The sequence below is a fragment of the Erinaceus europaeus genome, chromosome 3, assembly GCF_950295315.1.
Source record: "Erinaceus europaeus chromosome 3, mEriEur2.1, whole genome shotgun sequence".
In the NCBI taxonomy this organism is placed as follows: domain Eukaryota; kingdom Metazoa; phylum Chordata; class Mammalia; order Eulipotyphla; family Erinaceidae; genus Erinaceus; species Erinaceus europaeus.
Genome location: NC_080164.1, coordinates 175,819,594 through 175,832,050, shown reverse-complemented (window position 1 = coordinate 175,832,050; position 12,457 = coordinate 175,819,594). Strand labels below are relative to the sequence as shown.

Here is a 12,457-nt window from a genome sequence, read left to right as displayed (position 1 = left end):
CCTTGGTAACAATATTATCTTTTTAAACTGCAGAGTAATATTCCATTGAATACATGTCCCTTAGCTTCATGAACCGGGAAGACTACTTCATACCTCTGCGTTTTGAAAATCTACTCGTTTTTGACTTGATAGCAGTTGACAACAGTACACCTGAACAAAGATTGGACTATACGTACCTGGGCCAATACTTTCATATTCATGAAGGGCAAAGGTTGATGATAGGACTTTAGGACATGTCCAAAGACCTATCAGAGAATCCCACCCTCTCCATTCTCCATTCCATCAACCCCCTGGTACGAATTTGTCTTCACAGCACAAGATGGTTTTAGAAGCTCTCGCCATGGGGGATGGGGGTGGTGCACCCAGGTAAGACTCTGGTCTGAGCCCCTGATCCACATCTGCAGGGGGGACACTTTATGAGTTGTGAGGCAGGTCTGCAGGTATCTCTCGGTCTTTCTTCTCTGTCTCCCCCTCCGCTCTCATTTTTTCTCTGTCCTATCCAATAAAATAGGAAGAAAGGAAGGAAGAACAAAAGGGAGGGAGGGAAGCTCTAGTCATTACATTATTTCAGGTAGCAGAATGATAAAGAGACCTTTTGATGCCCTTCTGGTGGTCAAATACCAGAAAATAAATGCCCTTCTTTCATTAATTCACCCATTTATTCAACAAATAGATACTGAACACTTACTATGTTCCAGCAGCTATAGTAAGCACTGGAAATTCAACAGTAAGTAAGATGGAGAGGGTTCCTATCTACTTTGTAGTCCGTGGGGGTACTATTACAGGGGCCATAGTATGGAGAAGATAGCATAATAGTTAACAAGAAGACTCTCATGTCTGAGGCTCCAAGGTCCTAGGTTCAATCCCCAGGACCACCATAAGCCAGAACTGAGCAGTGCTCTGGTAAAAATAATTAGACATACAGATAGATAGACAGACAGAGAGACAGACAGACAAAGTTATAGAAGAACCATCGCCCTTTGGAATTCAACCCTTTGAGTCAACAAATGAGTTCACCTAGTGTGCCTGCTTTGCCATGTGCAAGGTCAAGAGGTCAACCTGGTACCCACCATATTGGAGAAAACTTAGATCACTCTTTGAAAAAAAAGAAGGGGCTGGGCCGGGCGGTGGTACAGTAGGTTAAGTGCAGGTGGTGCAAAGCACAAGGGCCAACGTAAGGATCCCAGCTCCTTACCTGCAAAGGGTTGATTTGCAAGCAGTGAAGCAGGTCTGCAGGTGTCTATCTTTCTCTCCCCCTCTCTTTCTTCCCCTCCTCTCTCAATTTCTCTCTGTCCTATCCAACAACAGCTATGACAATAATAACAATAACAACTACAACAAGCGCAACAACAAGGGCAACAAAATGGAAAAAACAGCCTCCAGGAGCAGTGGATTCATAGTGTAGGCACTGAATCCCAGCAATAACCCTGGAGGCAACAAAAAAAAAAAAAAAGAAGAAGAAGAAGAAAAGAAAAAGAGAGAGAGAGAAAGGACACCCTGCAATTTCAGTTCAAAGTGCCCAGGATGGAGGCTTCTGTGGGCCCCAGTGGTGGGCCCATTAAAAACTGCAGAACACTTCACAGTTTGAACAAGCAAGCCAGGAAAAATGGAGTAGTGGATAAAACTTGGGACTTAAAAGCATGAGGTTTCCAAGTTCAATCCCTAGCATCACATGTGCTATGATTCTGTAAATGAATAAATAAAATGTCTTTTGAATAAAACTCTGGTATCTGTGGGAATTAGCCAGAATGTCAGTTCTGCTAAAGCAAAGGTCAAAACAACAGTGATAACTAGACAGCTGCTTGCTTCTTTCTCCTGCCACAGAGGTTAATATTTTCGGAAAGGAAACACCCTATTAGTGCGTGTTGGTGTCTCTGCTTTGCAGTGAAGGAGTTTTTGCTGCATTCCAGCCAGAGAGAAGAGGAAGAGAAGAGAAAGACTCACTCTTCTATTTTAGAGAACTTCTCAAGGCATCATTTTAAATCAAGGAGCTACTTCTCTTCGGCTTCTTTCCTGCCCCTTCCACCAGCTGCTCCTTCTCACTATGTGGATTCTTTGCTCTAACATTTCTTTGTTGGAAGAACTCTAGAGCTCAGCCCTTCCCTCTCGATTTCTGGCTGTCTCTATCCAATAAATAAAGATAATTAAACTACTTTAAAAAAGACTAAACATTGAAATACATTCCTATGCCTTGTCTGATGACATCTGGTCACTGAACACCTGTTAGTCTTTAGCCCACAATGGTTGGCATATAAGCAACTCTCTTACATTAAACACGGCAGGAGGCTAACAGTTTTTATTACTAGAAAATGAAAATATTTGCTTCTGAAAATATTGTGGCAGTGAGAGTAGCATACAGGTGTAGTCTGGAGGGGAAACTATTAGGGACTGGCAGGGGGAGAGACTCTGTGTTATCATGAAGGGTTGCTACAAACAAAAGAAAAGAAATGACCAGACACTGAAATATGTTTGTGGACAATGGGTGCCTCCCAAGAAACACTGAGACATGGTGGTCCGGAAGGTGGCGCAGTGGATAAGGCATTGGACTCTCAAGCAGGAGGTCCCGAGTTCAATCCCCAGCCGTACATATACCAGAGTGATGTTTTGTTCCTTCTCTTTCTCCTCCTATCTTTCTCATTATTAAATAAATAAAATCTTTAAAAAGAAAGGAGGGGAAGACAAAGATAGACACCTGCAGACCTGCTACACCGCCTGTGAAACGACTCCCCAGCAGGTGGGGAGCCGGAGCCTCAAACCGGGATTCTTACGCTGGTTCTTGCATTTTGCACCACGTGCACTTAACCCGCTGAGCTACCGCCCAACTCCTGAAGCCTAACTTTCACCCATGTTGCTTAGCCTTTCTCCATCCAGGACACCACACTCTGCCACTCATGCTAGCACACAGCTCTTACTTCCCACCAACTTCTACAAAGATCACATTGATCCCAGAGCAGCCATACACTCCCAGCCTTTTATGGTCTTCTTCATTACAGTCTCTCTTTATATGATAGCCAGCCTTGTCTATAGCCAAGCCCCGCCAGCACCCTCCCACACACTCCTCCACCTCTTGATGTTCTTCCTCCTCCATCATGCTGGGGTCTAATTTCAAGGCTTTCTGTCTCTGCAGCTGTTGCATGGATCTGCATCTGCAGCTATTACCCCACAGGTGGGGCCTCCTCTACTCTTTAATTATCAGCGCCACAGCCATTAGAAGTGGCATTAATTCAAACATCTTATGGCACCTGACCTATATGTCAGCCACAGTCTACTGCCAGACACTGGAAAAGCCAGAGGTGGAAACTGTAGCATTCAAGAAATGCAGGCTATTAGCACACTGAGGTAATTAGCTGTCTGAGGAGCAGCAGGGAGGCACAAAGCCCAGATTTGGAATGTCAGCAAAATATTTGTGAGGGCAATCACAACAAAAACTTTTTTTTTCTCTCTTTAACCATAGCACTGTTCCTCTCTGGCTCATATGGTGGTGCTGGGGATTAAACCTGAGACCTTGGAGCTTTAGATATGAAAGACTTTTGCATAACCATTAAAAATACCATATGTATTTTTTTAAATACTTATTTTATTTATTTATTCCCTTTTGTTGCCCTTGTTTTATTGTTGTAGTTAGTATTGTTGTAGTTGTTGTTGGATAGGACAGAGAGAAATGGAGAGAGGAGGGGGAGAGAAATATAGACACCTGCAGACCTGCTTCACCGCTTGTGAAGCGACTCCCCTGCAGGTGGGGAGCCAGTGCTGGAACCGGGATCCTTATGCCGGTCCTTGTGCTTTGCGCTACCTGCACTTAACCCGTTGTGCTACCGCCCGACTCCCAGCTCTATGTATTTTTTAAGCCGTGTTTTATTTGTGATTAATAGTGGTATACAAGATTATAGAATCACAGGGTATAGTTGCAAACTGCACCTGCCACCAAAGTTCTGTGCTTCACCCTCTTATTGATAACCACCATAATTCTCACAGTCTTAACGACAGTTTTTCTTAAAAGTAAACATTTTCAGAGACCTTTTAAATATATATTTAAATTAAATACATATTAAAAGTATTAAATTAAATACATTAGATTAAGTATATATAAATCAAATATAAATAAATATATGTATGTTTAAGACACTGATCACTCTTTGCATTAACTCCTATTTTCAAAAACAGTACTTGGGCTGAATGCCTTACAGTGTTGTACAGTCGGACTACGTGAAAGATTCCCCCCAAAAGTTCAAAATAATCAGTGGGTTGTCCCCTCCACTCATTGAGACCTGCACCCTGAAGTGGCAGGCACCTAGAGACCTTCCTTATCCCCAATGCCTGCCCTAGACATCTGGAGGCCAGCAAGCACTTTGGAGTCTTCCCAAAGCCCCGCCCCCGGACCCGCCCCTATAGAGAATAGTCCGGAAAGTCCCGCCCCTTGCTCCCGCCCCTGCTGCCTCTCAATCTCTTAAACCTCCCCACGCTGCGGCTTTTCTGTCCCAGCACCGCCCCTTCCGTCGCCGAGTGCCTTCTGGCTCCACCCCCTATTCCGCGGGCCCGCCCCCTTGCAATGCTCATTGGTGCAACCCGGAGGCCACGCCCCCATAGCGGCTGTCTCCGCCCCTCTGCGCAGGCGCATCCGAGCGAAGGCCCCGCCCCCGGCGCCACGTGCTCGCTGGAGGCGGCACCCTGGGCTGAGCTGAGAAGATGATCTGGCTGCCTCTTCCGGCTGCTGGGCGAGTCGCCGTTCAACGTCTGGGCGTGAGGAGCTTGTGGGGGCCGAACGCCGCTGCCAAAGACATGACGAAGGTAAGAGGCCCCGGGCCGGGCGCGGCCGGGCGGTCTGGTGCTGCGGTGCTGGCTGCACGGTCGCGCACCCCCGGTGCCACCCAAGCCGGCGGGGTCACATCCCAGGTCCCTCGGGGCTGAGTCCTCCCCCGCCCACGCCCCACCAGCTCTCCAGACTGGCGGGGTCGATGACAGAGCCCGGGGTGCAGCGCCCATCCCTGATCCTTCCTGGTGCTCAGCCCTGCGGGTCACTCCCCCTCCCCCATCCCAGGGTCCCCTGTCCCTGACCATGGCACCTGAGCTCGGAGAAACCCCAAGTTTGGGAAGAAAGAAGAGATGGCTATTGGCCGAGTCTCCTGCTCCGGATTCACGGCCAGACCTACATCTCCCGCCCCCACCCTAGATGGAAAGCTAGAAAAATGCATGTCCCCCGGGGGTAGAGACTTGTGATGGTCCCCTAGGGAAAGGGCTCTGCATGCAATTACGAGGAGAGTGTCTGACAGCAGAAAACACACAAACACACACACAAGGCGTTCTGGAAACGCAACAGTCAGAAAGGGGAAACTGCAGGCTCTTGGGAGGTCTGTTTGGAGACCAGAATGAAATGCCTGGCAGGCACAGGGGAGGAAAAGTCCTGCATAGGGTTGAGCTCAAGTCTGCTGCCTGTGTGTGTGTGTGTGTGTGTGTGTGTGTCTGTCTGTCTGTCTCTCTCTCAAATGGCAAGGGCACCCAGACGTATGTCCACAGCTCATTTTCATCCTGTGTGACATCCTACCCAAGTGACAGGATGCCCTGTTTCCCCATCGATTCTGTGGAATCCCGGACAGTAATACACCAGTGACAGGTGGGCTTGTCTGCTGGGAGTGTAGGCCATGCCAGGGACGTGGAGAGAGGCATCAGGAACCTCAGATCACACACACATACAGGCACACACCACTTTTGGTGGTTGGTTATTGTTTTTTTTTTTTTTTTGGGGGGGGGCTGAGGCTCCTGGAGGTGAGAGTGGTAGTATTTCCTGCCTCTGTTCCTGTTAGGCTGAGTCCTTTGTTCTCTTCCTGTTGGTGAGTTAACCTGAGGCTGAGGATTGTTTCCAGACACTCACTGAGATGTGTACTTGAAGGTTACAAGAGCGAGAACACTCCCTTCCACTTTTCCTGGGTTCTGTGACCCATGTTTAAGGACACAGGGCACTTAACAGGAGAGAAGCATGCACATTGTATCTGGTGTGTGTGTGTGTGTGTGTGTGTGTGTGTGTGTGTGTGTTTATTAAAGAGAGAAGAGAGAGAGGGAACCAGAGCATAGGGCAGGGGTAGATGGCATAATGGTTATGCAGAGACTCTTCATGCTTGAGGCCCTAGAGGCCCAGGTTCAGCCCCTCCCCCCCACCACCATAAGCCAGAGTTGATCATTGCTCTGGTAAAAAAAAAAAAAAAGAAGAAGAAGAAGAAAGTTAAGTGAAATAAGTCAGAAACAGAAAGATGAATATGGGATGATCTCACTCGCAGGTAGAAGTTGAAAAACAAGATCAGAAAAGAAACACAAGTAGAACCTGAACTGAAATTGGCGTATTGCACCAAAGTAAAAGACTCTGGGGTGGGTGGGTGGAGAGAATACAAATCCAAGAAGGATGACAGAGGACCTAATGAGGGTTGTATTGTTATATGGAAAACTGGGAAATGTTATGCATGTACAAACTATTGTGTTTACTATCGAATGTAAAACATTAATTCTCCAATAAAGAAATTTAAAAAAAAAAAAGAAGAAAGAAAGGAAAGAGAACCAGAACATCACTGATACATGTGCTGTAGAGATTGAACTCAGGACCTCATGCTTGAGAGTTCGGTGCTTTATCTACTGCACCACCTCCCAGACCACACAATTGATGTTTGTTTCTGTGTGTACATGGGAACCTTAGAAAACTGAAAACCTGCACCTCAACCCCCTGCACTAAGTAAAGGAAATTTCATTGCCATCACACACACCCCTTCCCTTCTGTCTGGAAAAAAATAAAAAAATCCTGGATCAGTAAATCCCCTGAGGTGAAAAGCAGATAAAACACTTTTTTTTTTTTTTTTTTTTTTGCTATACTTGAAAGTAGAGGGGACCCTTAGCCCTAGATACCCTAAAAGCCCTTTCTTGGTGGTGGAGATGACCCAGGGCAGAGAGCACCCCGTCTGGGCTTTGGAGACATTTAGGTGGGCATGTGTGTAGCTGACTGCAGAGGTCCTGGTCTTTGAGAGGGACACAATCTTCATGGTACTAGAATCTGGGGGCCCCTGAATCCCTGTCAGGGATCTAACACTTTTCCTCTTTCTCACTGTCCTCAGGGTCTTGTTTTAGGAGTCTACTCCAAAGAAAAGGAGGAGGATGTGCCCCAGTTTACAAGTGCAGGAGAGAACTTTGATCAATCGGTGTGTGGGAAGCTGCGGAAAATTCTGAACTTGTGAGTATTCACTTGTGGGTCCCGGCTTTGGACAGATCCCAGAAGAGATGATTTCCTAAGCTACAGTTAGTTGACAGAAATCTTCCATAGCACTGCTAGCTAATACCAGTTCAGTAGAAGTAGAAGTGGAAGTGAAAGTATGCCTCTGGAATGCACTTTGGTCTTCTTTATTTCTGCATGGGTGGGTCTACATTTCTGGGAAGTCAGGCCTCCTCAGGCAGAACACAGATTTCTTCTGGAAAGTCCCAGATTTCCTCAACCCACCCTCCTGGCTCAAGAAGGGTGGGTTTTGGCCACTGCTCTCACCCTCCTGCATGTCTCTGGGCTACTTCAATACAGCCCAAGGCTGCTGCTCCTTCTCCGCATGCCGCATGTGTCAAATCTCCAGGGTGACTTAAAGCTTACTCTCCTGCAGGTGTAGATTCTAACCCCTTCCTCTGAGGAGGCCCAAGATGCTGACCACCCTGGGCCAGCCACGGTCTAGAGATGGTGGGCAGACTTGGGAGCAGCTTCACTGGCAGTCATACAGGTGTGGGGCAGGCAGAAGAGCTCACTCAGTGCTGCTGTTTTGCCATGTGCACAACCCAGGTTCGAGCCCTGCTTCCCCCGCACCGAGGGAAGCTGTAATGCTGTGGTCTCTTTCATTCTCTCTCCCTCTTTGCCTTCTCTGTCTCTGTCTAAAGAATAAGCAAAGAAATAGAAGTTGTGAGCATGACCCTCTGTGGCTTTGAGTTATTCTCTACTGCTTAGGACCTGATTAATGGGGGGGGGTGGTGCCACCCATCCCCCCCTTCAGAAGAGCTCCAGCCTTCAGGCTGGTAACCACTTACAGCCTCCCACGTCTTGGCAGATCCTTCTCATATTACTAGAACATTCGCTGTACGCCCAAGAGAGGCAACTTCCTCTAAGTTGGCTGTGGCTGAACTGAGAAATAAGGCATATACACATTTTGTCAGAAACTACGATTACATGAAAGGGTTTGTTTTAATATTTTATTTTAATGAAAGATACAGAGAGAAACGCCAGGGCGGTACTAGGGATTGAATCTGGGAACTTGGAACCTCAGGCATGAAAGACTTTTTTTTTTTTTTTTTTGCATCACCATCATGCTGCCTTCCCAGCCCGCTTGAAAGAATTTCAAGAAATGAAGAGAGCTGGTGATTTTCAGAGTGCAAATGGGTTTGGGGACATAGGGATTTCTTTGGGTTGACTCCCTGGAGATAAGTCACTAACCTGTGTTGGTGAACTGTGTAACATGAGTGTTTGGGCTGAGGGGATAGTTCCTTCTGAGAAACAATTAACAAGTAGAGTTACGGGGGGCGGGGCAAGGGCATAGAAGAGAATCTGACCCATCTAGTCTGACAGGGGCACTGTTGGAGCATCGAATAACAGAATTTGCATTTTCTGCCAATAATGGGTTCATCACAGGTAGACAGTCTTCTCAGGTGCCTGGATTCATTGGCACCAAAGCGAACCTGCTCAGGACAGTCTCAGGGTCCTTCTGACCGAGTCTTCTCAACTCGGACCCCAGGCCTCCACTCCTCCTCTGTGATCATGCTGCCACCTGTTTGGTTTGGAAGCTGTCCAGTGTCCCTTTTGTGGACCGCCACCACCACCCCTCCCCGACAGTCTCCAGGCTGCACACGCTGTACCTGAGCTATTTGTCTTTCTGTCCTGTGTCCCGTGATTCACACCAGGATGCAGCCACTCACCACCTGGCCATGGCCTCACTTTGTGCAGTTGCTTCCCAATGAGTTAGGGTTTTTTTTTGTTTTTTTTTTTGAATGAGAATGAGAAGTGCCACACCTGAGAAGTCCGGCGTGGGAGCTCCGTGTTTGGGCAAAGCATGAAGGCAGCACGTTCACAGCAGCAGCAGAGTAGAGTATTGTCGTGTACTCTGTCACTTCCAAGGAGGGCAGGAGACACTGGCATTTCAAAATCAGCTCTCTGCTCTGTTTTTAGGTCTGGACCACCTCTGAAGACTGGCAAAACCCGGACCTTTTATGGCCTACATGAGGTAGGAGATAAAGTTAAGGATCCTTTGGCAAAATGCCCAATGAATACCCACCGTTTGCCAAGTACTGTGGCAACGTGGTCATGCTGACACACGGGTGTCTGGCCATACATTTAGTCTTACCCAGCGATAAGCCATGGGTATTTCCAGACTAGAACAATTCATCGATGTCCATCGTGCCTCTTAGATTCCATGATCTGAAGACTTGCCTTGTTCGCCCGCCATAGTTGTGGCCCTTGTATCCTTCTTGTGTTTCGCACAGCCCGGGGCCTCACACATGCCTGATTTTACTGCCCTGGGGTCCCTCGCATTACGTTGGACCTGGGCCATGGGCACAGCAGACAAGTGTTTTTGCTCTACCTGCTGAGCTGTTTTTCTGGCTCGTGGTACTTCTCACACCAGGAGAAGTAACTGCAGGATTGTCCAGTTCATTCTCCCACGTGACTATAGGTCACTAAACGTTACCAAGCTCCGGGGCCCCCAAACCACAGAACAGGTAGAGTCACAGTGGGTTTGACCCCGTGTGGAGGTTTAATGGTTTTTGTGGGGGCTCAGGTGACCTCCCCCACTGGAACTGAAGGCTTTGAAGACCTAGCAGGGTGACTCTGTGTGTTTGTGGACAGGACTTCCCCAGCGTGGTGGTGGTCGGCCTCGGCAAAAAGGCCGCAGGGGTGGATGACCAGGAGAACTGGCATGAAGGCAAAGAAAACATCAGAACTGCTGTGGCAGGTGACTTTCCTTTTATTTACTTACTTGGCTTTTTGTGCAGTGCTGGGGAGTGAACTATACTGTGCCTGTACTATTTTTTTATCTTTATTTGTTGGAGAGAGCCAGAATTCGAGAGGGTAGGAGGAGATAGAGAAAGAGAGACACACCTGCAGCCCTGCTTCACCATCAAAACTTTCACCAACGCTTTCCCCCTGCTAGTGGGATCTGGGGGTCTGAACCAGAACCCTCACACATTGACGCATTGTAACATGTGCACTCAACCAGGTGTGCCACCACCCGGCCTTCACATGCATGCACTGTTCAACCGAGTGACGTTTCAGGCCTAGGCTTTTTTTTTTTCCTTTCAATTTTTATTGATAATTTAGGGACAGAGAAAGAATGGGTGGGCAGAGGGGAAGAGATTGACACAGGAGACAGCACTGCCTCAGGGCCTCCCATGCTGCTCCCGTGTGATGTGCGGCCTCAACCCTGGGTTCTCAGACACGTGAGGTGAGTGCTTTGCTGGGTACAGTTATCTCTTGGCTGTCCATGGTGACAGCGGCAGAGCCTGAGACTGCGAATGCCCACCCTGTGTGCTGACACTGCGCCACCTCCTCAGGCCACCTGTTTTACTTCTGAAGTTTAATGCTGATAAGGCTTCCCTGGGCTCTCCTCTCTAAGTTAATCTCTCTCTCTCTCTCTCTCTCTCTCTCTCTCTCCCTTTCCGCCCTCCCTCCCTCCCTCCCTCTGTCACTATCCCAACCACAACCCAAACTCATCCTAACAAATGCTCAGTTCCCCTCACCGTCCGTGCCTGGCCTTCTCCTCAGCGTGCAGGGCCAACTTGACACTTGTTTAGTTCACGTTTGGCCGCTTCACTAAGATCTGCTGTCTCCTATATTTGTCCCAGAGCAGTCTGTTTTCTCCTCACCATTTGCTCACTCTGGTGTAGCCCTTTTTTTTTTTTTTTCTTTCCACGATACAGAAAAATGTGTGAACTCACATTTGCCCATCAGATAGTGGACACAGAGTCCTGGGGGTATTTGGTTATTATCAGCTACCAAAGGTATTTGCACACCCCTGTTTGTCACAGGCAGGAGAGTTGTGCACAGCCTATTTGATTTTGTGTGTGTGTGTGTGTGTGTGTGTGTGTGTGTATACACGCCTCCTCTGAGGTCCATTTGATTTTTTTTTTAATCTTTCATTTCCCTCATTCTTTCCCTCCCCACCGGTTCTGCATAATCTGTGTGCCTTGTTTCATAGATTTGTCATAAAAGTCAAGCTCATATTTTTTATAAACATGCATCACGACTTTTCCAACAATCCAATATAAGGGGATCAGTTTGTGAGCATTTAAAAGTCGGGGGATGGTGTGGGCAGGCGGGGTCTCACAACCGCTTAAGCACACATAACACCAAGTACAGGGACCTGAACGAGGATGTGTGTGGGGAGGATACTTCACGAGCGGTAAAGCGGGTCTGCAGGTGTCTTGTCTTTTCCTCTCTATCTGTTCCTTCCCTCTCAGTTCCTCTCTGTCCTAGCAAATAAAATAGAAGAAGAAGAAGAAAAAACAAGGCTGCTAGGAGCAGTGGATTCTTAGTGCCAGCAAAAAAAAAAAAAAAAGAAACCTCAAGGTTTTCCCATTGAGTCACTGCAGGGCATGGCCCTCTGCAGAGACTCTGGTTAAAGATGCTTTGCGAAACACTGCTGAGGCTGTGATTGCTAGCTTGATTATTGATCTTTGGCCTCTGCTACCTTTGCTTGTCACCCCTTTCATTTGGCAGTTTTTGCTGACCTGTTCTCAATAAAACACAAGGCTAATGATGGACTTTGCTCCGTTTCGTGACTATCATCTCAGCGTTGTTGCTTCTCTGTCGTTTTTAATCGGGCAAGGTCCCTGTGGTTGGGAAGCTCCATCAGGAAACCCTGGTGTTTTCAGAAGCAATGCTAGGACTCACTCAGGCCCCACTCTAGAAGGAGCTAAGTCAGTCATTCTGTCCTGCAGTCTGTCTTTCTCTACTGCCTACAAGGGCTCTGTACACCCTTATTTTATGGGACAGGAAATGGAGGCCCAAGAGAGTCTGGTATCTGAGCTGGGGCTTGAATCCCCAGCCCCATGGTTCTCTCCGCAGCAGCCGCACCACGCCTCGGTGTCTTCTTCCGCCTGATCCTGATGGCAGCTAACATCCTGGTTCCTCTCTCCTGCAGCCGGGTGCCGGCAGCTCCAGGACCTGGAGCTCTGCTCTGTGGAGGTGGACCCCTGTGGGGATGCTCAGGCAGCTGCCGAAGGAGCGGTGCTGGGTCTGTACGAGTACGATGAGCTCAAGCAGAAGAGGAAGATGACCGTGTCAGCGGAGCTGCACGGAAGGTGAGGGGAGGAAGGCTGGCAGGGCCGGGAGCGGCTGACTCTTTCTTGAACATCAGTCTTGGCCCTTATCTCTACCCCCCACCCCCCACCATCCCTGACAATCTTCTTCGCCATTTGGGGACCATGAGAGCTGCCCCCACACTACATGGTCATTGTG

General features: G+C 48.2%; 1 protein-coding gene across 1 annotated transcript in view; it reads left to right on the top strand.

The window, feature by feature from the left end:
* The first annotated feature begins 4,633 nt into the window (after positions 1-4,633).
* LAP3 (leucine aminopeptidase 3) overlaps positions 4,634-12,457 on the top strand; it is a 33,087-nt gene continuing 25,263 nt past the window's right edge. The window contains exons 1-5 of the mRNA XM_007517862.3: positions 4,634-4,788; positions 7,095-7,210; positions 9,173-9,227; positions 9,848-9,953; positions 12,141-12,300. Coding sequence (XP_007517924.1) covers positions 4,687-4,788; positions 7,095-7,210; positions 9,173-9,227; positions 9,848-9,953; positions 12,141-12,300 — 539 coding nt within the window. The 5' untranslated portion in view covers positions 4,634-4,686. The remainder of the gene's footprint in view (positions 4,789-7,094; positions 7,211-9,172; positions 9,228-9,847; positions 9,954-12,140; positions 12,301-12,457) is intronic.